We start from the raw sequence: 22,186 nt of genomic DNA on the forward strand, positions 1-22,186 counted from the left end.
TTTAAAATGTTATCTATCTATAAATGTCATCTATCAATACACTTGTCACTTATGTATTTACTTATAAATTTACCTCTCGCCACAGTTCCCAACTACCAGTGACTTTTTAATAATTTTTTCAGCGACTTTTTACCATGAGTCTTTCTCAGTTAAAAATGATTAAAATTTAGATAAAATAACCCCACATTAATCTCATACTTAAAAAACAATAAAAAAATAAAGAAATAACTCCATCATTATAAAATTATCTCTCCCTTGGAGATAGATCTCCAAGCCTCCACCGTTGCAGCGTAATCCTCTTGGTCTCCATACACGACCAGCCGTCTAGATTCTGGAGAGAAAGGAGGAGAAGGAGAAGAAGAAGACAGAGAAACTCGCCGGAGCCCTAATATCGAATCATATCAAATGGAGATCTCACCGGCGATGCCGGCGTCGCAAGTCGCCGGCGATGGGGACGATATCACCACCGCATGCGTCGACCCCTCCTCTTCTTCTTCTTCCTCCTCCTCGTCGCCTTCTGGTTCGCCTGAGAAGGAGTATAGCGACAAAGCTCCCAGCAAGTTCGACGACGACGACGAAGAGGAGGACGTTTGTCGGATCTGCCGGAATCCCGGTGACAACGAGAATCCTCTCCGGTACCCGTGCGCTTGCAGTGGGAGCATCAAGTTTGTTCACCAAGATTGTCTCCTTCAGTGGCTTAATCACAGCAACGCTCGCCAATGCGAGGTCCTCTTTTTTATCTTTCCCTCTTTCTTTCTATCTCTGCCATTGATTAGATTTGATGTGTTTTGTAATTGAAATGTTGCTTTGATGTGTCAATTGGGTGCTTTTGTGCGTTTTTGTCATGATTTTGTTTTGCTGTTTGAGTTGATGTTGAAACAATGTCTTGTTTGCAAGAAATGTTGATAAATTATCCGAATTGCTGTTGAATAGGGTTTAAGGTTTTTTGTCATGGGATTTGAATATGTTAGTGTGTTTATGAACTGAATTTATCCGAATCAATGCTGGTACCCAAATTTTGAGGCATCATTTTACGATGGCTGCCAGGTGAATATAGCTTTTTTTGCATGTAAAGTTTGAGGGGTTTAGTTCTCTGCAATATCGAGAGGAAGGACAATAAGATGCTATAACAAGAAATAGTTAAACTATATAATTGAAAGAAAGCAGTTTTCTTTATTTCTTTATTTCATTATTTCTTGATTTCTTTTTCTGTCTTCCTGCCTCTTTTTGTTAAAGGAACAATCTTACATAAAGGGTCCATACTGGTAAGATAGCTTTGCAGTTCTTTGCAGTCGAAGTTGCTTAGGAAATATGTATATTATTATGAAAAAGTTAACGTGGAGATGTTCTGCACCAAATAAAACATATAGAAGTGAAATGAGTTGATGGGTTTTAAGATATACTTACAAAGTGAGGACTCTTGATTTTGGAATCCCATTGTTTATATGTGAATGAGTCGGATTTGATTGCAAGTTAAAAATAAACCAGTTTAAGAACACAGTACGCGGAGCTATTTTCTTTACTAAAACAATTTCGTTAAAAGTGTCTTGCACTAGAAACTGTTATCAAGCAATTGGGTGATGCATGGATCATTTTAAGTTTAGAATGGCATAAGATCATATTTGTGAGGGTGTGGTTATGCTTTATATCAAGTTTCTCTTGTTGGAATTGAAATGATGTTTTTCAAGAACTACACCTTTCAAGCTGGCATAGAAGCTGTTGAAAAATTTTAATTTCTGTAGGCGGAGGCAATGTATATATATATTGTCCCATGTGTGTCAAAATAGCAAATGTATGTGATATTCAACTGATGTTCATTCAACTGTGTCATAATACCTTATAATTCATTAAGAATTCTGGCTAAAAGATCTAGAGTGAAGGTATTGTGGATTTGAAGGTTTACATTAATGAACTTTTCTAGTGTCTCCTGTAAGATTGGACAGTAGACCTGTATTGAGTTTTCTTCATAATACCAGGAACCTATGAAGCATGGACACGCCAAAATGGAAGCCGTGGGGGTGTCGGATACGGGGACACGCCGGAGACACGTACGGGACACGGCATCTGGCGTGTCCCCTTCATTTAATTTATTGTTTTACAGGGGATATGTAAGAGACACTGCGGGGACATGCGTATCCAAATCTGGACACGCCATGGACACAGCGACACAGCGAGAAGAGTAAAATGAAAGGGAAAATGAGTGCAAACCTGGTCAGCTACGATCCATAGCCCTTTGACTTCGACGATCCAGAGCCCCATTCGACTTCAACGAGCTCTATCTCTCGCCTTTGCCTTCTCAGATCTCTCTCTCTCTCCCTCTCGCCCCTTTGCCGTCTCAGAGCTCTCTCTTGCTCGCCTTTTTTCTCTCCCTCGCGATCGCGATCCTCTCCCTCTCTCTCGCTTCTGTCTCCCTCTCCCTCTCCCTCTCCCGCGGTTCTCTCCCATCTTTATCTTCTCATCTTTTGATTCATCATATATAATATATATAACTATCATATAATAACTATTATTATTTTATATTCATATATATATATATATATATTATATAATAAATATTATTATTATATATTATAACTATTATATAATAGTTATTATATAACATATTATAAGATAATATATACTTATACATATTAATAAATAAAAAAAATAAACACATGTATGTAAAATAAAATAAAAAAATTAATTGGAACACATTATTTAAAAAATATAATAAATAAATAAAATAATTAATATGTATTAAAATAAAAATATTTATAAAAAAAATTAAAAAATTTGACGTGTCCCCTGCCGTGTCCGTGTCCCCATTTTTTAGAAATTTCCGTGTCCCGTGTCCGTGTCCGTGTCCGTGCCCGTGCTTTATAGCCAGGAACACTTAAATTAATTGTCGTAGGTTTTCCATTGCTGTATTAGATCTGTGTTATGCTAATTAGGTTGATATTGAATGCATATAATACCATTTGTGGAATATCTACCTATTGTATTGTCTGGCTTTGGCATTGCAAGTTGAATGGTGGGACTACATAATTATAAATGCTATCCTACTACGGGCAATTCATTTGTTTCTATGTTGAGTTGCATTCTATCATCTATAGACAATTACTTTTTTCCCTCTTGTGTGTACTTTAAGATGCTTACTATTCGAGTGGTTGGTGTTTCTCATTAAATTCACTTGATTCAATTTCAGGTCTGCAAGCATGCATTTTCATTCTCCCCTGTTTATGCTGATAATGCTCCAACGAGGCTTCCTTTTCAGGAATTTGTAGTGGGGATGGCTATGAAAGCATGCCATGTTCTGCAATTCTTTTTGCGCCTTAGTTTTGTACTTTCTGTCTGGCTCCTTATTATACCCTTCATTACATTTTGGATATGGCGATTGGCATTCGTGAGGAGTTTTGTTGAAGCCCAAAGACTTTTCTTGAGTCATATATCTACGACAATTATTCTAACTGATTGTCTGCATGGGTTTCTACTTTCAGCAAGCATTGTGTTTATTTTTCTTGGTGCCACTTCTTTGAGAGATTACTTTAGGCATTTACGAGAAATTGGAGGGCAGGATGCTGACAGAGAAGATGAAGCAGACAGAAATGGTGCTCGTGCTGCTAGACGACCACCTGGACAAGCTAACAGGAATTTTGCCAGGGATGGAAATGGAGAGGATGCTGGTGGAGTACAAGGAATTGCTGGAGCTGGTCAAATAATCAGAAGGAATGCTGAAAATGTTGCTGCTCGGTGGGAGATTCAGGCAGCTCGTCTTGAGGCTCAAGTTGAACAAATGTTTGATGGTTTGGATGACGCTGATGGTGCAGAGGATGTACCCTTTGATGAGTTAGTTGGAATGCAGGGGCCTGTTTTTCATTTGGTGGAAAATGCATTCACTGTAAGTCTATCATATTTGTTCTTCATTTTTGTTGTCATAATTACTAATTGTTGTTCTTTGTTTTCTCATCTATTACTTTCCAATTTTCATGTTTTCCATGTCCTGGGTTCATGGTTTTGAATTGCAGTATAGGCTGCATAATGGTCCAGTCATTGTGTGACGGGTGTCGGTAACTAAACTTTTTTTCCATTCACTATCAAATGCCCAAAAAAAACACCCTCATTGATGAGCTATGTTACATGGACTCGGCACTTTGGGGCGAAGTACCGTTGTTGACACGACACGACACAGGTGCGGGTGTGGGATCTGTGTCGGATTCGTCTGTTCTCTCTCGGACACGGCTAATCAAAAAGGAAGAAGAAGGTTGAGATACTTACATTGATGTATGGATTCAAGATCTTGATCGTGTCTTTCGATCTTCTTCTTTGTCTCGATCTCCTTCTCTCTCTCTATCACGACCTCCTTCTCTCCCTCGATCGTGTTGTGTGTGTGAGAGAGAAGAGAAGAGATAGACCCATTGTGTTGCTGTGCATGTGAGAGAGAAGCGAAGAGGAGACAAGCCCATCGTGTTGTTGCTCTGCGTGTGAGATAGACATGTCAAAGCTGCTGCTGTTTGTTTCAAACCCTAATGGCTAGACCTAATAAATAAATAAAAGGTTTGTGGGCTGGACCTAATAAATAAATAAAAGGCTTGGGGCTGGACCTAGTAAATAAATAAAAGGCTTGGGCTATTGGCTAGTTAATATTATAAATCTTAATGTGTTGGACCCCAATAAATAAAAAAAAAGTTTGGGCACTGATTTGTATCATAATAATTAATATTATAAACTATAATGGGCTGGATCCAAAAAAATAAAGAAAAAATTTACACCTATTGGCTGGTTTGTATCATAATAAATCTTAATGGGTTGGATCCAAATAAATAAATAAAATATTTGGGTCTGTTAAGAAACTCTATTCAATAATAACATATGTTATTATATGACTTATCCATATGTTTGATTTTATTTATAAAAAAAAATTATTAGGTCAACTTTTTTTTACTCATCTTCATATAATAAATATATTTAAAAAATAACTATTTAACTCATTTTTATATAATAAATATATTTAAAAAATAACTATTTAATTCATTTTTATATAATAAATATATTTTTAAAATAACTATTTAACGTATCCCCGTACCCGTATCCACATTTGGATTCATATCCATGTATCCTTAATTTTTAATTTTGAAGTGTCCGACCCCCAGATACGGACCAGTACCCGATACCTGCACCCTAGTCCGTGTAACATAGTTGATAAGCATGCTTTGACCTTATTTATTACAATTTGAATGCTTTGTACTCGGCATTGTGGCACCTAAAAACATATTTTTGTAAATTAATAATAAATTTGATGTTTTTAAGGTTAAAAAGGTGGAGAATTTCATCTAAAATGTGACCTAGATCGAGTCTATGTGCTATATGCAGATATAGGTTGCTTTGCTCATATTGGTTAAATAATAACCATATCGGCCAATATGGAATCATATCAGTGATTTATTTTTCATGTTGATAATGCTTAGTTTGGTTTGGTTTGTTTTTTGTTCTGATAAATAACTTGTACCCAAATTGGGACATCCAAACTACTATTGCGTAATGATTGATATTTTAAACCAAGTTATGTAGGACCCAAAACAAGAAGTGAAGAATGTGGGTACTTGTACCATGCCCGCATGTGGTGAGCCCGCGAATGCCATGTCATTGCTATCACACCCCCACATGGCAAGCCTTCAAGGCACCACAATTAGGTGGGTTATATGCCTAGTCTAAGCATGGGCATAAATATTACCTAACTTGACCAGTCCACGGATGCCATGTCATTGTTATCACACCCACACAAGGCACCATGCTATGGTGGGTTGTATGCCTAGCCTAAGCGTGGGCATAAACATTACCTAATTAGACGAGCCCACGGATGCCATGCCATTGTTATCACACCCCCACGTGGTAGGCCTTCAAGGCACCACGATCAGTTGGGTTTTATGCCTAGCCTAAGTGTGGGGATAAACACTACCTAATTAGAATGCAAACAATAGGAAACAGAGGAATTGGAAACTACTAATAAAGAAATCAAATCTATTAAAATTCTTTCTCCCCGGCTAAAAGAAACTCTCATCAGGAGAGTTGTGAAGATATAAGTACTCCATGAGATGAGGCTCGTGCTGGTGAATTAGTTCAACCCATATTGCATGTGATCGATGAAATGCTTCCATGTACATGGAGCGGTTCACTACGGTTTAAGGATGAAAACTTAACCGAACCGCAGATGGTAGATTGGCTAATTTGCCATCTGCAACTGACTTGCTAGCATAAAAACCTGTGGTTTGGTTAAAAAAATCTCGGCAATTTCGACTTGGTCGATCGGGTGGGTTGGCAGGTGACATATATTGGCTACAAAACCTTTCATTTGGGAAATATTAAAAAGGGCTGAAATGGAAGGTGGTTGTAACAAAAACTTGGAAACAACTTTTTACACAGGCCAATAGATGAAACATGAATATTAAGGAAGTGAAAGGCATAGTCTTTACCAAGATCAATGTGTACATTGAATTGGATGATTATTTATTTTAATTGTTGTAAGAGGTGAACAGGGAAAACAAACTGCATTTTCTAAATCAAATATCTATCTTTGGTCCATATGGTTTCCAATAAAAAACAACAGAACTACATGAGCACATCCTGTTCACAGTGTAAAAGGAAAAACCTTGGAACACTGGCAGATGAAGAGCCGAGAGAGGTAAAACGACAGATGGCAGCGACAATAGAAGTCAATGGCTATGGGAACGATGAAAGGCGGCAACGACGATGGAAGATGGGGGAAGTCAGTGGCGATGATGAATTGAGAATTGAGAAGGGGTGAGAGAGGGAGAGGGAGAGGTTCAGCTTCTGCCTCCTGCTCTTGCTGGTGATGTTTTTGATAGAGATGAGATTAGATAGGGTTTTACTTGAGATTTGATTGGGATTGGGTGTGTGCGAGTGTACATTTGTGTCATACATATTATTTTGATTTTGTTATTTAAATAAATTATGGCTGGTAGGTTTGGTTAAATAGGTGGGTTGAAAATTTTAAACTGACCCTCCTCCAAAACTTCTTCCACTCGCCCAACCCGCAGTGCCAACCCTCCCAAATTGCGCGGTGCGGTGTTTTGTACTGTTCAACAACAAGATGAGAAAAATCTCCATGAAAGAGAACAAGGTCTCGACTGCAAACCCGTAGTAGAAAAAAATCGACTCCTATAGAATTCCAACAAACACATAGGAGGCTCTGAGCTGCCTTGATGTCATATATTCCATGTGAAGTATTGGATCAATATTTAAATTTAAAGATTCAAGAATTTTATGTCCATTAGATGTCAATTTGAAATACTTGGAAGAAGATACTCGATGCAAATGTGACACTTATGCCATGATTGTAAAAACAGGCTTGAACATCCTCAAAGAACTGTTAAAATTAAGCAAAGACACATGAGTAATAGACTTATAAGATGCATGATTAATAATAATCTCAAGTAAACTCCCATTATCAGGCAAGGAAAAAGAATCAGTTGATTGTTGAGGGGAATGATCAACATTAGAATCAAGGGAGCTCTCATCATAAGAAAATAGACAAGATCAACTAACTTGGGAATAGAGGATATTTCTGTCCCAAGAGGATTCTTATTTGCAATAGATTCAATGATTAGGTCAACATCATGCATGGTGACAACTTCATTAGTTTGTTCCTTTAGCAATGCTTTAACCTTTTTTCTCTATCCATGAAACTGCAAGCTCAGGGATGTATCACAAATGGGCTAATGGGAATGTGCGATCATGATTGAGTGTGACACCCTACTAGAAACTAACTTAAAATGATGAGTTTTTCTAGCAAGATAATGTTCAACCTCTAATGCATCTTCATATGCATTTCACTATAGATTTCAGGTTTCAATCCAAGTAGAAATTGTTTAAGAATAATCCAAGTTTCAATATTATTCAGAGACACTAGTAGGGTTTTTTCTAAATGCTTCCGTTTCTTGTTTTCTGTTTTGCTTTCATTTTTTTGGAAACTGAAAAGGAAAACTTGTTTGGTATTGTTTTCGTTTTCAAAAAAATGAAATTGATTTCAAAATTTTTGGAAATGAAAGGAAAGTGTTTTCATTTGTTTTGAAAACTAGTTTTCACCATCTCTCCCTCACTGCTTCCAGCCACCGTCATCAGCCACCACTACCACCAGCAGTTGCTGGCAAGCTCCGGCCACATTTCGGTGACTCTTCGGCAATCGGCCGATCACTACCGTGATCTTTGGCTACCTTTCGACTGCCCCCCAGCCATGCTGTGACCTTTGGCGACACTCCGATCAACCAATTTTGGTGGCCACCTTCAGCCACCCACTGCCACCAGTCCCCACATCCGTGACAATAAAATTGTTAGTTTTGTTGCCCAAGGTCACACCATTGACAATAAAATTAATATCTGCAAGAATGAGGCACATATTTTCTTTTCAAGATTTATCTCATTTCATCCCATAAGGTGATACATGGCCTATCTACACATTGTCAACTTCACTTAATTTCTTTCCAAAATTGTTTAGCAAAATCTTTCAATTTCATCGTGACAAATTCTATGGAATTTAAGTGTGAAAGAAGAGCGACGGCAATGTCTTGAAACAACAAGGCAGCATAAGTTTTTTTTGGGATCTGTAGACACAAATTTTAAAACATGAAGTGTTTAAACACATTTCAAAATTTATGTTACAAATGTCCACTGTTTAGTTTTTGGACTAAACAGTGTTGATTATTTGAATAGCAGGTTCTTATTTCCGATCTGTATTTCAGATCGTTAATTACACATTTTATACAAATGAAACCTCCGATTAATGAAGAACAAAATAAACAACAAATGACAAATTAAAAAAAAAGAAATATTTTATTGAGATTGTTATGAGTTTTGAACCCTCGAATACAAAATACAGTTTGGGTTTGGAACCCTTTACCTATTCATCGCCATTAGCGTAGGCTCTTCAGTTCTCTAGGCTTCTCTTCTTCTTTTTTTTGTAACGACTTCTTTAGCTCTCAATTTCTTTCTCTCTCTCTCTGATCTTTTCCCTCTTTGATTTTTCGATCCCCCGGTCTTGTGTGATGGTCCTTATATTTATGGAGGGCCATCAGGTGATAGGAACGCTTCATCTTCATTTTGAATTTCAAATTGAATGATATTTGAATTTCAAATTGAATGATAACGCCATTTAAATTTTGAATAATAGCGCTATCTGATTAATCGTATATCTGATTAACCGAATTGATCTTTGGGGTTTCATCCTGTGTGGTGTCTTTGCTGTAGGCTCTACAGGTGTCATCTTTCGTAGGCTCCACGTGTCATTTGAGCATCTTGAATAACGTCGTTAAGATACGACGTTTTATTTATACACTTCAACGGAGCAAATTAATCATTTTGGGAAGTGATTGCGTACAACAATTTTATTGTAGGCTCTATGTGTGTCATTGACTGTATTTGAAATTTAAACATAAATTTGGTTTAAAATTTATGTGCCAACAGGATCAAATCGTCAAAGCCGCTTTGATTGGGATGATAGTGGTGATGGTTTGAAACAACGAGGCCATATCAAGAGGGCAACAAAGCTGATCGAACCAGATTATTGGATCTGTTTTAGCTCTGATTATAAAATTGATGTAGGACCAAGAACAAAAATGAAGAATAACCAAGAAGAAGATTAAGTGGAGGATCCCAATCCCAATCAAATAATTTCTCAATTCTCAATATTTAATAATTAATTTTCATCAAAGTCTTAAGCATTTAAAGCTGTTACATAGTGCCTTATATATATATATATATATTATAGGCATAAGCACTACCTAATTAAGAAATCCAAAAATAAGAATCCAAGGAATTGGAAAGTACTAATAAAGAAATAAAATTTATTAAAATTCTAAATCTAAATTAAATTAAAAATCACAACTAAATAAAAACTCTGAAATCCAACGTCTTTCTTTCTGATCCCCCCAGCACCATGTACGTGTTACTTCTTCACTTCACTCGAATCATTCCATATAAACTTGGAACTTTATCTGACATGGGCTAGCATTCATCTAATGTCTAGGCTTTTTTTTGTTAATTTCGATGAGTTGCACTATTAATATTATGATTTATATGCTGCACTGGTAGGTCTGAAATTAATCAGTGTATTTAGTAGTTTGCGAATCTTGCATTGAGGGTCAGTATCCTTATATCTTTTATTATATCATCTTATGCAGAGTTAGAGCTAGGAATTGTCTTGTAGTGGCTATTGTGAACATGACACTAAATGTTTGCCCCATAAGCTAACAAAAGAGTAATAATGTGCAAAAACTTTAATTAGTAATTTGGTGCTCAACATGCATGATTGTTGATACGGATATAAATACAAACATAATTTCAAGCTATTGAATACTGAAAAAAAAAGCTTAACAATTAAACTTATTTGATTTAAAGCATTGAAATTATTTAAAGATTTTGAGGTAAATTTTATTAAAAGCATAAAAAAAGAGGCTAAAGCATAAACGGCCCAAAGATTCTCACGAGTGCGAGAATCGACAAAATCAACAATTTGATCAAGATTAGGCATAACCTTCCTTAAAAGTCAACACAAATAAATAAAACAAAAAGTAATACTTTTAAGCCTTTACAAAGACTCTTATGCCTTGAAAGTTGTTTTGCACTCCCACCATAGGAACCACATCAAACACAACAAAACTAATAAGAACGCATTATGTCTACTTTTTTGGCCAAAAAAACTTAAAAAATCCTTGGTCACCTTATGATGGATAGGGATTTTCTCGTGTGGGGCATTCCAAAAAAAAAAAAACCATTGGATGGAGCTCTATCAATCCAAATTCTTTCCATGAAAACTTCACTTATTCCCTAACAAAGCCCCATTAAAGGATTTCACCTCGAACCTTCCTTTCTTACAAACAAACCCGCGACAATGAATTGTGCATTTCTGCCATTATGTTACACCCATAAAGGAACTTGAGGAGGTACTACTGCATTTCCCAGTCTTTGTATGTTCTTTCTTACTCCAACGTCTCATAACAAACTACTAGCTCCCAAGACATAATCCACCATTGAACATTGTGTGTATGGAAACAAGAAAGAAAGAAGGAAAGATCCTCCTCAAAACTCTAGCTTCAAAACACTTGCACCGTGAAGCTTGTGAATTTGGAGAAGTCATTTCAAATCTAATGGATGCCTTCAAAGTTTTAAAAACCGGACCAGTGAGCAAATTGGAAAAGGGATCGAGTGTACGGGTCACCGGTTCAAATGTTGGGTTGAATCGGAATCAAACCGTGATGTAATAAATATATTAAAATTATATTTAAATAAAAATATAAGTAATAAAATTATAAATTAAATAATTATAAATATTAAATTATCTTAAATATTTCTTGTAATATTTTTTTTACTAAAAAATATAATAATACATTTTAAAATATTATTAATTTTAATTTTGGTAGAGGAAATCAAATATTCAATATTCCCTCCATATGACTTTAATTCAAATAATTTGATTGAAAGAATAAAAATTTTGGAGGGATATCAAAATTTCAAGTCTTCCTCCAATACATTCGATTGAATCCCACATGGATTTCTAGAGTTTTTTTGGAAGAATTTTTTTTCTTATAGAGAGGTAGAGACTTTTACAATAATTTCAAGTTCTTAATGGGATTCCTCACAAGAGGAGACTCTTAAAAGAGAGTTTCCAATTAAAATTTTCTTATATTCTTATATATATATATATATATATATATATATATAATAAGAAAGAAAGAAAAGAAAGAAAGAATAATAAAAAAAGTTAAAAGAAATAAATAAAAAAAAAAATCAATTCAACGACCCGGCGAACTGTCCCCGGGTCGATTGGTTCGCCGGTTCAACCGTCGGTTTTCCCAGCTCTATCTAAATAGGCCAATTTTTAGCTTTGAACGGTTTAGAGGGTATATCCAGACTGGAACCCTGACCGGGCGACAGTTCAACCGGTCGAACCGGCAGGTCCGGTCCGGTTTTCAAAGCCATGGCTGTCTTTCCAAAGCCCTTGTCTATGAGATATAGACCTTCCAACGAACTCCGATTTTCCCAAGAGCATTCTTATTGGATGACATCACCCTCTTCCCAAATTTATCCCTCTTACAAGTAAACCTCAAATGACACTTGCCCAATATGTTGATACCTAACTCATAACACCCTACCCCCTTTCTCTTAACAGGGCTCACACCCAATCAAACAAGGTGGTATTTAAGTTCTTTCTTTTACTCCACCCCACACCTATGTTACATGGACTTGGGTATGGGTGTCGGGTGCAGGTATGTATCTAGAGATCGGATTCATCAAACTATAAATTTAAGGGTATGTGGACTTAGTAAGAAAATGTCATATTTTTATATTTTAAATCAAATATGTGAGATAAATGATACTATATGTAACTTACAGTGTCAAAAAGACATTTATAGCAATTATAAAATAATATATACACATAATAATAGTGTCATATACAATTATATAAGAAGCATCCGACACATTCCATACCTTTGTCCAAGTGTCGGATGTCTGACTCGGATATTTGATTTATTTAGAAGAGTCCGTGTAACATATTCATCTTCTCAAGCTCTTTGCCACAAAAATGGAAGTGTACAAAGACATGAAATAGGTCAAAAAGCTTGACAACTTACTCTTAATAATAGTAAAAGCCGATCAACCCTTAGATAGGTACAACCTTTTCCATCATGTTTACCTCTTCTAGAATTGCTCCATAACCTAAGTATAGCATAGACATGAACACGCGACATGATACGGACTTGTGACACGGTGATTTTAAAAAAATGTAGGATATGAAATACTGAGGACACGTTAAATTTTATATTTTTACAAGTTTATTATATGTCATATATATGAATAATTTATTCAAAGATAATGAAAAATATGTAACATATCACTAATTACATTAAAATTCTATATATTTCAATGCAAAACAATTATAGAATATTGTAACACATCTTATAAATGTTTTGAAACGTGTTTACAGCGCATAAGTTGTGTTTTGAAAAATGTAGAATATTGTTATTATGAATGTATTTATCACATAGGACATGTTCGGATGGTTCAACAAGTGTCGCCGAAGTGTCCTTAGTGTTGATAAAGCATCCAACATTATCAATTTGATTATTTAATTAAGACACGTTTAAAAAGTGTCAAACATGCATTTAGGAGTGTTTGAAGAGTGCCGGTGTCGGACACGACACACTTCCTCCGTAGAAGTGTTCGTGTTTCTTAGTCCACAACCATATCCCATGCAACTTTAGATTTGAAATAAATCTCAAAGGTAAGCCAAAATAAGTGACTAGCAAAGTAAATGTTTTACATCCAAGAATAGTTAGCAACTTGCTAATGTTTGGAACTTCTATCAGGATCAATTTTTATTTCACCAAGTTCATTATCAAGCCTGAAACTGTCTCAACACAAAAGAACACATTGAAGGTAGCCCAATTGTTCCAGATCTACCCTACAAAATATAAAAGATGAGAGATCACCACCTAGAAACCCTTTGCCGAATCAATCTTGAAACCCTCCATGAACCCAGTTGCACTGTCCTCCCAAGCATCCGACTTGGCGGCTCAATGACTACAATGAACAATAAGGGTGATAAAGAGTTTGTCTAGCCAACCCCATTGCCAATTCTTGTGGAGCTTATTCATTTATGAGCTTTTCATTTAACTTCATGTTGAGGAGAGAATAGGGAAAGACTGATTTAATTTGTAACTATTCATTCTTTCAAGAGTTTTTTCTGCCAGCTATTATGAATTTAGTGTCTTATTCTTATATTATTCTATTTAGTTTTAGTTTGCTTAATTCTTAAATTTAATCATCATTGTTGCAGCTTGATTAATTACTAGTATTCTGCATGGACTTGCTTGTGCAAAGACTGTATTTTATTCTTCTTTCTCATTTTAGGTTTTTCCAAGTTCACAGGCTTGATTTAGCAAGTTTATTTTCTGTTTACTGGGGAGTTGGTACATTGATCTGCTATGCTATTATTTTTGTAGGTTCTTGCAAGCAATATGATATTCCTTGGTGTTGTAATCTTTGTGCCCTTTTCATTGGGACGGATTATACTTCATCATGTATCATGGCTTTTGTCTTCTGCTGCTAGTCCAGTGTTGTCAACAGTGATGCCATTTACAGAATCAGCCCTCTCCTTGGCCAATATCACATTGAAGAACGCATTAACTGCTGTTGCAAATCTGACATCTGATAACCAAGAAAACAGTGTATTTGGCCAGGTTACAGAAATGTTGAAAGCAAATGCTACTGGGCCACATGAAGTATCAAATAATCTGAGCACACCACTTTCAGCTGATATTGTGAATGGGGTATCTGCTGGAACATCACGGCTTTCTGATGTTACTACTCTTGCTGTTGGCTACATGTTTATATTCTCCCTAGTTTTTGTCTACCTTGGTATTGTTGGATTGATTCGGTATACTAAAGGTGAGCCTTTGACTATGGGGAGGTTTTATCGTATAGCTTCAATCGCAGAGACAATACACTCCCTCTTCAGGCAGTTCGTGGCAGCGATGAGACATTTAATGACTATGGTTAAAGTTGCATTCCTTCTGGTCATTGAACTAGGTGTCTTTCCTTTGATGTGCGGATGGTGGCTGGATATTTGTACCATAAGGATGTTTGGGAAGTCCATTTCTCAAAGAGTAGAGTTCTTCTCAGTCTCTCCATTAGCAAGCTCATTGGTTCATTGGGTGGTAGGGATTGTGTATATGCTACAAATAAGTATCTTCGTCAGTCTTCTTCGAGGGGTATAAATTTTGTCTGCTACTTTTTTTCATATTTCATCTTCTAAATATCAATCCTTCTATGTCTTAATTAATCCTTGCATGTTTTGAATAGGTTTTGCGTAATGGGGTTCTTTATTTTCTTCGAGATCCAGCCGATCCAAACTACAACCCATTCCGTGATCTGATTGATGATCCTGTGCACAAGCATGCTCGTAGGGTTCTGTTGTCTGTTGCTGTTTATGGGAGTTTAATCGTGATGCTGGTATTTTTACCAGTTAAACTTGCCATGCGAATGGCTCCCTCCATTTTCCCACTTGATATTTCGTAAGATTGCTCTCCATGTTTTAGGAGTATCTATTTTTTCTATTGCATTTTCAAGCTAGACATATTACCATTGTGTTTTCACTTAATTACTCACTACTGTGCATTGCAGTGTATCTGACCCATTTACCGAAATCCCTGCTGATATGCTCCTTTTTCAAATCTGCATTCCATTTGCTATTGAGCATTTTAAGTTGCGGACAACCATCAAGTCCCTTCTTCGCTATTGGTTTACCGCAGTTGGCTGGTCGCTTGGTTTGACGGATTTCTTACTGCCCAGACCTGAGGACAATAATGGTCAGGAAAATGGAAATGGGGAGCCAGCAAGGCAGGATAGATTACTTGTACAACTAGCTGGACAAGATCGGGCTTTGGGAGGACTTGTGGCCCCTGATGATTTGAACAGAGGCAGGCATACAACTGCAAATACTAATCTTGCTGAAGAGGATGATGGTGATGAACAATCTGACTCAGAGTAAGTTGTATGACAAATTATTATGACATTAGTCCATCGTGTAATTTTGATCCCTGAATTTGTTGCTGTTGATAACGAAGTTGATTTTATATTTCAAATTTACAATTGAGTATCAAATTTGTCAGTAATACTTGCCAGTTAGCACATAATCAATTGGTGCTTGGACAAGTATTGTATTTTTCCTGGGGCCACATTTGGGGGGTTGGGTGAAATAATCGATGAATAAATATGATTTTTTTTAAATATATATTTTTGTTTCTAAATGTGATATTTTTGACAATTTATATTACTAAAAGTATGAACCATCTGGACTCCGACCAAGTTTTTCTTTTTTAATTAACCATAATTCTTCTGATTTTTTTTTTTGGTTATGATCTAATAGTTTTTTATTCTGACTTTTAGTAGGTACGGGTTTGTGCTTCGCATTGTGCTGTTGTTGGTGGTGGCTTGGATGACTCTACTCATTTTTAACTCTGCTTTAATAGTTGTACCCATTTCACTTGGACGAGCACTATTCAATGCCATCCCCCTTTTGCCAATAACTCATGGCATCACGTGTAATGGTAATACGATTGATTTGAATTGATTCTCAGCTACACTTTCTTGCTTTTACATTTAGAACATTGACTGTTTGCTGCTATTTCCTTCAGACTTGTATGCTTTTGTCATTGGAAGCTACGTCATTTGGACTGCTGTAGCTGGAGTCAGGTATTCCATTGAGCACATTAAAACAAGAAGAGCTACAGTTCTGCTAGCACAAATTTGGAAATGGTGTGGCATTGTTATGAAGAGTTCTGCACTGTTGTCAATATGGGTAAGAAAAAGCCATCCTGTTTTTGTTTTTTTTTTTGTTGGTTTTGGCTGTCCAATCTTTTTGACGCTTACATCACTGTTGTTTGTGTTCCAGATTTTCGTCATCCCGGTGTTAATTGGACTGCTTTTTGAACTTCTGGTAATTGTGCCTATGCGAGTGCCTGTTGATGAGAGCCCAGTTTTCCTCCTATATCAGGACTGGGCTTTGGGACTCATCTTTCTTAAGATCTGGACTAGACTGGTGAGAGTTTAACTTCTGACTTCCATGAATGCATTTATATAATAAACACATACACACACTACCTCGTTCGATCTCAAGGCAAATAACACAGGTGCATGCACACATACTCAAGTACACACTACCTCCAAAAGGGCCTAATTTTTACAGGATGATATTGAAATGGCTTGGAATATTGTTTGTTGCAATTATTCACCAGTCAGAATGATTACATGGCCACAGAATGTCTGATTTTTTGTAATGCTACCTTTTTTTTTTCTTCTTTTTCTTCCCATCTCTCATTTTACTCTTACCACAGATCTGAGTCTCATATATTCTCTCTCTCTTTCCTTTATAAAGTTTCATTTATTGTTAAGATGTTATAGTGACATGTTCCTTAATTTCCACATGTTTGTCTTCCCTTTTTGTATTGCAATTTGTTTCAACTGAGTCATATTTTTCCCTCGAAAGTCTTGGGTTCTGAGCAAAATCCCCATTGGCAGATAATTCTAATATCTAAATGTCACTATTGTATGGGAAATTCTACTGTACACACTCCAAAAGAGTTGCATTCCATATGCACCCCCACTTTCAGATGTTGAGTCTTTAAAAATGAATTTGAGCCATCAATCATAGCTTATCTTGGGTCGTTCCCAACCCCACTTTGGGGCATAGCCAAAGACCACTCTGATTGTAATAAGAAGTCATCACAATAAGGTCATGATAAACACCACTTTGGGATGTAACAAACACCACAAGGATTTGACAATTAGTTTGTCCCACCACCACAATGGTCTGTAATTAAACACCACAATGGTTTATCAGCACCAATTTGGACCGTAACTTGCCTATAGTATGCGGCTCTGCACCTTGTGTATTATAGCATGACCCCTTTCATATATACACCTGAGATTAGACATTTGTTGTTTATATTTCAATTCTGTTCTTTTTTTATTTATTTGTTTATTATTTGTTTTTGGTCACTCAGTAGAACCTACTCTAGCCTAGATCTAAGGGGAAAGGGAAAGGGGATCACCCTCCAACGCCCCACATGGGGCTTAAACTTGCAGCCTCCACTATGGGGGTTGGATAGTATACCACTGTTGTGGCACAAGTCATGGGTTATCTCAATTCTATTCAAGTCATGGATATTGTTAGCTTTTGAAATTCAATTTTTTCCAACATATTTTCTTGTTCTAGATCTAGAATTTGGTTGGTATCAATTTGTTGAAGATGCAGTAATGGATGAATAATGCTCCCATTTAAGTGACTAAGCTGTATCTGACATTTGTTTTATATTTAATCAGGTTATGCTGGAAAATGTGGTGCCCCTAGTTGATGAGAGTTGGCGAATAAAGTTTGAAAGGGTGAGAGAAGATGGTTTCTCAAGGCTGCAGGGCTTTTGGGTGCTACGTGAGATTGTGTGGCCGATTATTGTGAAGCTGCTTACTGCATTGTGCGTGCCCTATGTTTTGGCCAGAGGGGTGTTTCCAGTATTTGGATACCCATTAGTAGTTAACTCAGCTGTCTATCGGTTTGCCTGGTTGGGATGCCTTGGATTCAGCTTCATATGCTTTTGTGCCCAGAGGTTCCATGTCTGGTTCACCAACCTCCATAACTCCATACGCGACGACCGCTATTTGATTGGTCGTAGGCTTCATAACTTTGGGGAGGACGTTAGGGAGAAGCACAATGAGGCAGGGAATTCCGTGGAAATACAAGATTCTGATACACTGGGGACTGGGTTAATCAGGTACGATCATGAAGCTGATGTAGGGTTGAGGCTGAGACGTGCTGCAAATCGGCAGGAAGCCTGATTGAGAAACATAATCGTAGTCAGTTTTTGACACATTTGATGTGTCAAAAGAATGCATGGACAATTTGTTAACCCAATGTACCCCTTTTTAGGAATGTGTATAATCTCGTGCACTGAAATTGTTCTCTTTTTTGTTTTTGTTTTTGTTTTTGTTTTCTTGTGTGTGTGTGTGTGTGTGTGTGTTCATTATTTAGTTGTACTTTAGGTTGTGAATATAATATTTTACATAGTTTTTATTTTTTATTTTTAAATGTGTTGTTGGAATTTCTTTTTGGTCTTTTGATAAAAAGGGTTTGTACTTCATCTTAAGATGTAGGGATGTAGGTTGAAGGCATTTGCTGTATTACATTATCTTTCTTCTTTCCTATTTATTTGTAATAATAATTAACTAGCAAAATGGTGTTAGCTTGTGTCACTTTTCTCTCATATGATGTCTCATTTTTACGTATGGACACAACACAATTGATGTTTTCCGGTTTAGTTAAGCCACTTTGAGATTGAGTTGTACAAAGAGCTGGTACCAAGACCACTTGCAGGAAGCATGAACGGGTTGTCACCCGCAGCCCAATATCAAATTCAGAAGCAGCACTGCAATAAAATAAAAATTCCAATGGCTTTGGCTGTTATAACCTTCCCGACCACAAATTTTTTTTTTTTTCTTTTTTTAAGATGAAATGCCTAAAAAGGAAATTGCTTTTTGCTGTCCAACCTGGAATCAAAGCTATGCCTTTATGCACGAAGACGGGTCTTATCATCTGCATCTAGAACTACTTCCAAGCCAAGAACACATAAAGATCTGTTCTGAAAAGTTGCGAGTGCACTTCGTGGAACTTAGAATAACCCAATTACTGGCAATCGCAGGCACAACTGGGTGAACCATGCCACTCTTGGGCCAATTCTAGTTCCTATTGTGCTTGTGTCAATACAACCATGATATACACCAACACAAAATACACAGCAACAACCAAAAATCATCAGTGCCACATAGTTGCAATCATGTCTTGAATCAAAAGGTTCAAATTTCCAGAGGTAACCATAAAAACACAGGGGTGTTCTGTTAAACAAATAAGACAAAAAAAACAAAGGGTTCTGCCCTACAAGAGAAACTCACTTAAAACCATTCTAGAATTCATACATTTAAAACTGATTTCAAAATCAGCTGAAACTACAGATTAATCAGGAAACAAGGCAATCATTTAAGACAGCCTCCACAACCTTCGGCTTTCAGAGCTTGCTTCTGGTGACTCCAGCAAATGCAAAAAACTTCCGATCCATCTCCAGAAGAAAGCCAGTTACCTTCAGTTTCCATCACAGGCACCAGTTGTTCCGCAAAGTGGATACAAATTTTAGCCCAGCATCTACAGTTGTTCACCCAACAAAGAGAACTCAGTTATCAAGCTAGGACATAGTCATTGTACTAACAATAGTATTTAAATGTATTACAACTACAGTTAGCATTTTGAATCATCATGGGCATATTGGATTAGAATGCTTGAGAAAAACCTCTGCCGTAAGATGATAATAAAACGCAACACAGTAACATGTTATCTTAACTAATTATAGCATTTCGAATGCAGCCTTAAAATAAAACAATACTAAATCAATAACATTATAACGCCATCAGAATATGTTATTCTGTTCACTGAAGCCAGATGAATTTGATTGTGTGAGACAATATTAACCTTGACCAGAACATGGTACTGAAACAAATTAAAGTTTTATGAGTACTACCACCCACCCCCCCCAAAAAAAAAAAAAACTGAACTAAAAAAAATATATATATAACATATAAAGAAACACAAGTAAAATGAGTACTGTCCTCTGGTCTGCAGGAGAAAAATTTGAAAGGGCAGAAGCCAATGACCCAATTGGAGTTGGTTGAGATATTCCCCCATCACGCAAAGGCATCCCACCAATAATATGGTAAGGAATGGAAAGCATGCCTTGAGCAACACCTGACATGGAAACATCAGGCAGGCCACGCCCTGTGGGATAATGGTAGATCTGCCCCCTTGGCAGCATCTATCGTTCAAACGAGTCATCAGACTATGTACAACAAAAGCAAATATGAAACTCAAACAATTTGGAGCAAAAGGACGAAGTGACACCTGCTGCTGCATAAGTGGAACCGGCTGTTGGCACTGCTGCACTGGAACACCACCTGCATGTCTGCCACCAGGATGCTGACCCTGCTGAACCAGTGGCACAAAGAAATTCGGAATGGGAAGTTGACCAGGCCTCGTTCCTGGTACAAGTTGCTGCTGATAACCAAAATCAGGTTGGCAAAGTTTATACACATGCAAACAAAATATGTTACCAGCATGTTACGGTTATAAAACACTGGTTACATCCTACAGCCATTTCAAGGCCTAGGCAAAGAAGATTTAACTTGTAACTTCACGAAGAAGCGTATAGATAACACATCTAAAAATTCCAGATAGGTGTCAAAAAATTTAATCTTCATGAAGGGATGCACTCTTAAATTGAAAAGGAACGACTGAGGCATCCTTGATTAAACTATCCTGATAGGTGACTTCAAGAAACTCTATTGATATTCACATGTATAAATCTGAAGTTCCATGAGAGAAAGTGAACGGAGATGATCACATTATGGTTTCTACATTCAATGCAATTACATAATAGAAGCCGAGGCAGATTTTGAAAACAAAGTTTTCACCAGAGTACGCAAAAACAACAAAAAAATAGAAAGAAACAAGCATATTGCTTGCATTTCAGCTTTGTTGCTGTTGAAAAAGCTCCAAGATACAAGAAAGAATATGAAATCTTTCTAACCAGTAGTACTCACCAGAAATTTAGAAAGAATAATTGTCAAAGACAGGATTATAGACGTTTAATTACACAAGGATAAAAACATGTAACAGAATAGGCTGAATGGCAATCATGAAAAAAGGATTACTTGGGGAGGTGTGACAGCAGGCGGAGCTTGTCCACGGAACATTTGTTGTCCAAGACCAGAACCACCTGAGGGGCATATTGGCATACAAGGAGAAACTAAAGGTGCCACTGCAACTGGATGCATTCGAGAAAATTGAGCCTGCACACAAGCAATAGAATTCCATTTTCATGTAACCATTTTCTACACATACACATCCATGGCAGCCCTCAGAGAAACAAATTCAAACATAATTGATTCACAAAAGCACCATCATCCAGTGAAAATGAATTAAAGTTTAACTCTTCTCAAAGTGGCAAAGTGCAATGGAGGCACCATAAGGCAGTTATGGGTGTGTTTGGAACCCGTTGAAGGGAAAGAAAAAGGAAGGAAAAGTAAGTGTGAAACAAATTCTAGAGAAACCAGATGAATTTGATAATGTGAGTTTAAACTTTGTCAGCCTGATTGATGCATCTATCGTTCAAAGGACATCAGACAATGTACAACAAATGTGAATATGACACTCAAACAATTGGAGCAAAAGGACAAAGTGGCACCTGCTCCTGCATAAGTGGAACCGGCTGTTGGCCCTGCTGCACTGGAACACCTCCTGCATGTCTGCTACCAGGATACTGACCCTGCTGAACCACTGGCAAAAAGAAATTCGGAATGGGAAGTTGACCAGGCCGTGTTCCTGGTACAAGTTGCTGCTGATAACCAAAACCAGGTTGGCAAAGTTTAAACACATGCAAACAAAATATGTTACCAGCATGTTATGGTTATAAAACACTGGTTACATCCGACAGTCATTTCAAGGCCTAGGCAGAGAAGATTGAACTTGTAACTTCATGAAGAAGCACATATATATAACACATCTGAAAATTCCAGATAGGTGTCAAAAAAATTAATC

The 22,186-nt window shown here is 36.9% G+C and overlaps 2 protein-coding genes across 13 annotated transcripts in view; one reads left to right on the forward strand and one right to left on the reverse strand.

Moving 5' to 3' along the window:
• The first annotated feature begins 207 nt into the window (after positions 1-207).
• LOC114257683 (putative E3 ubiquitin ligase SUD1) lies at positions 208-18,798 on the forward strand. Of its 2 annotated transcripts, none has more exons than XM_082905586.1 (9): positions 208-726; positions 3,185-3,877; positions 13,995-14,762; positions 14,854-15,065; positions 15,175-15,537; positions 15,940-16,100; positions 16,188-16,351; positions 16,445-16,591; positions 17,875-18,798. In XM_082905586.1, exons 1-9 carry the CDS (start codon positions 406-408, stop codon positions 18,382-18,384), a joined length of 3,339 nt encoding a protein of 1,112 aa, XP_082761712.1. In that variant the 5' UTR covers positions 208-405; the 3' UTR covers positions 18,385-18,798. The 2 variants fall into 2 exon arrangements, with proteins under 2 accessions (XP_082761712.1, XP_082761716.1); XM_082905590.1 differs by having other exon boundaries at positions 15,943-16,100.
• A 586-nt stretch (positions 18,799-19,384) lies between these two features.
• Positions 19,385-22,186, reverse strand: part of LOC114257684 (polyadenylate-binding protein 2) — a 43,621-nt gene continuing 40,819 nt past the window's right edge. For 2 of the 11 annotated variants that reach the window (XM_082905613.1, XM_082905629.1), the window contains exons 14-18: positions 21,834-21,983; positions 21,301-21,438; positions 20,492-20,641; positions 20,199-20,405; positions 19,385-19,741 (exon numbers count right to left, since the gene is read on the reverse strand). In XM_082905613.1, the coding sequence (XP_082761739.1) occupies positions 19,730-19,741; positions 20,199-20,405; positions 20,492-20,641; positions 21,301-21,438; positions 21,834-21,983 (657 nt within the window). In that variant the 3' untranslated portion in view covers positions 19,385-19,729. Of the gene's footprint in view, positions 19,742-20,198; positions 20,406-20,491; positions 20,645-21,300; positions 21,439-21,833; positions 21,987-22,186 lie in introns of all 11 variants that reach the window. The other 9 variants (XM_082905619.1, XM_082905605.1, XM_082905623.1 and 6 more) reach the window with 5 other exon arrangements.

This window comes from Camellia sinensis, chromosome 2 (assembly GCF_055761805.1).
Source record: "Camellia sinensis isolate YWXY chromosome 2, ASM5576180v1, whole genome shotgun sequence".
Taxonomy (NCBI): Eukaryota; Viridiplantae; Streptophyta; class Magnoliopsida; order Ericales; family Theaceae; genus Camellia; species Camellia sinensis.

Coding starts and splice junctions, on each gene's coding strand:
- LOC114257683 (XM_082905586.1), top strand. CDS start 406: ATGGAGATCTCACCGGCGATGCCGGCGTCGCAAGTCGCCGGCGATGGG. Junction 15,066..15,174: donor ATTTTCCCACTTGATATTTC/GTAAGATTGCTC, acceptor TGTGCATTGCAG/TGTATCTGACCCATTTACCG. Junction 15,538..15,939: donor GATGAACAATCTGACTCAGA/GTAAGTTGTATG, acceptor TCTGACTTTTAG/TAGGTACGGGTTTGTGCTTC.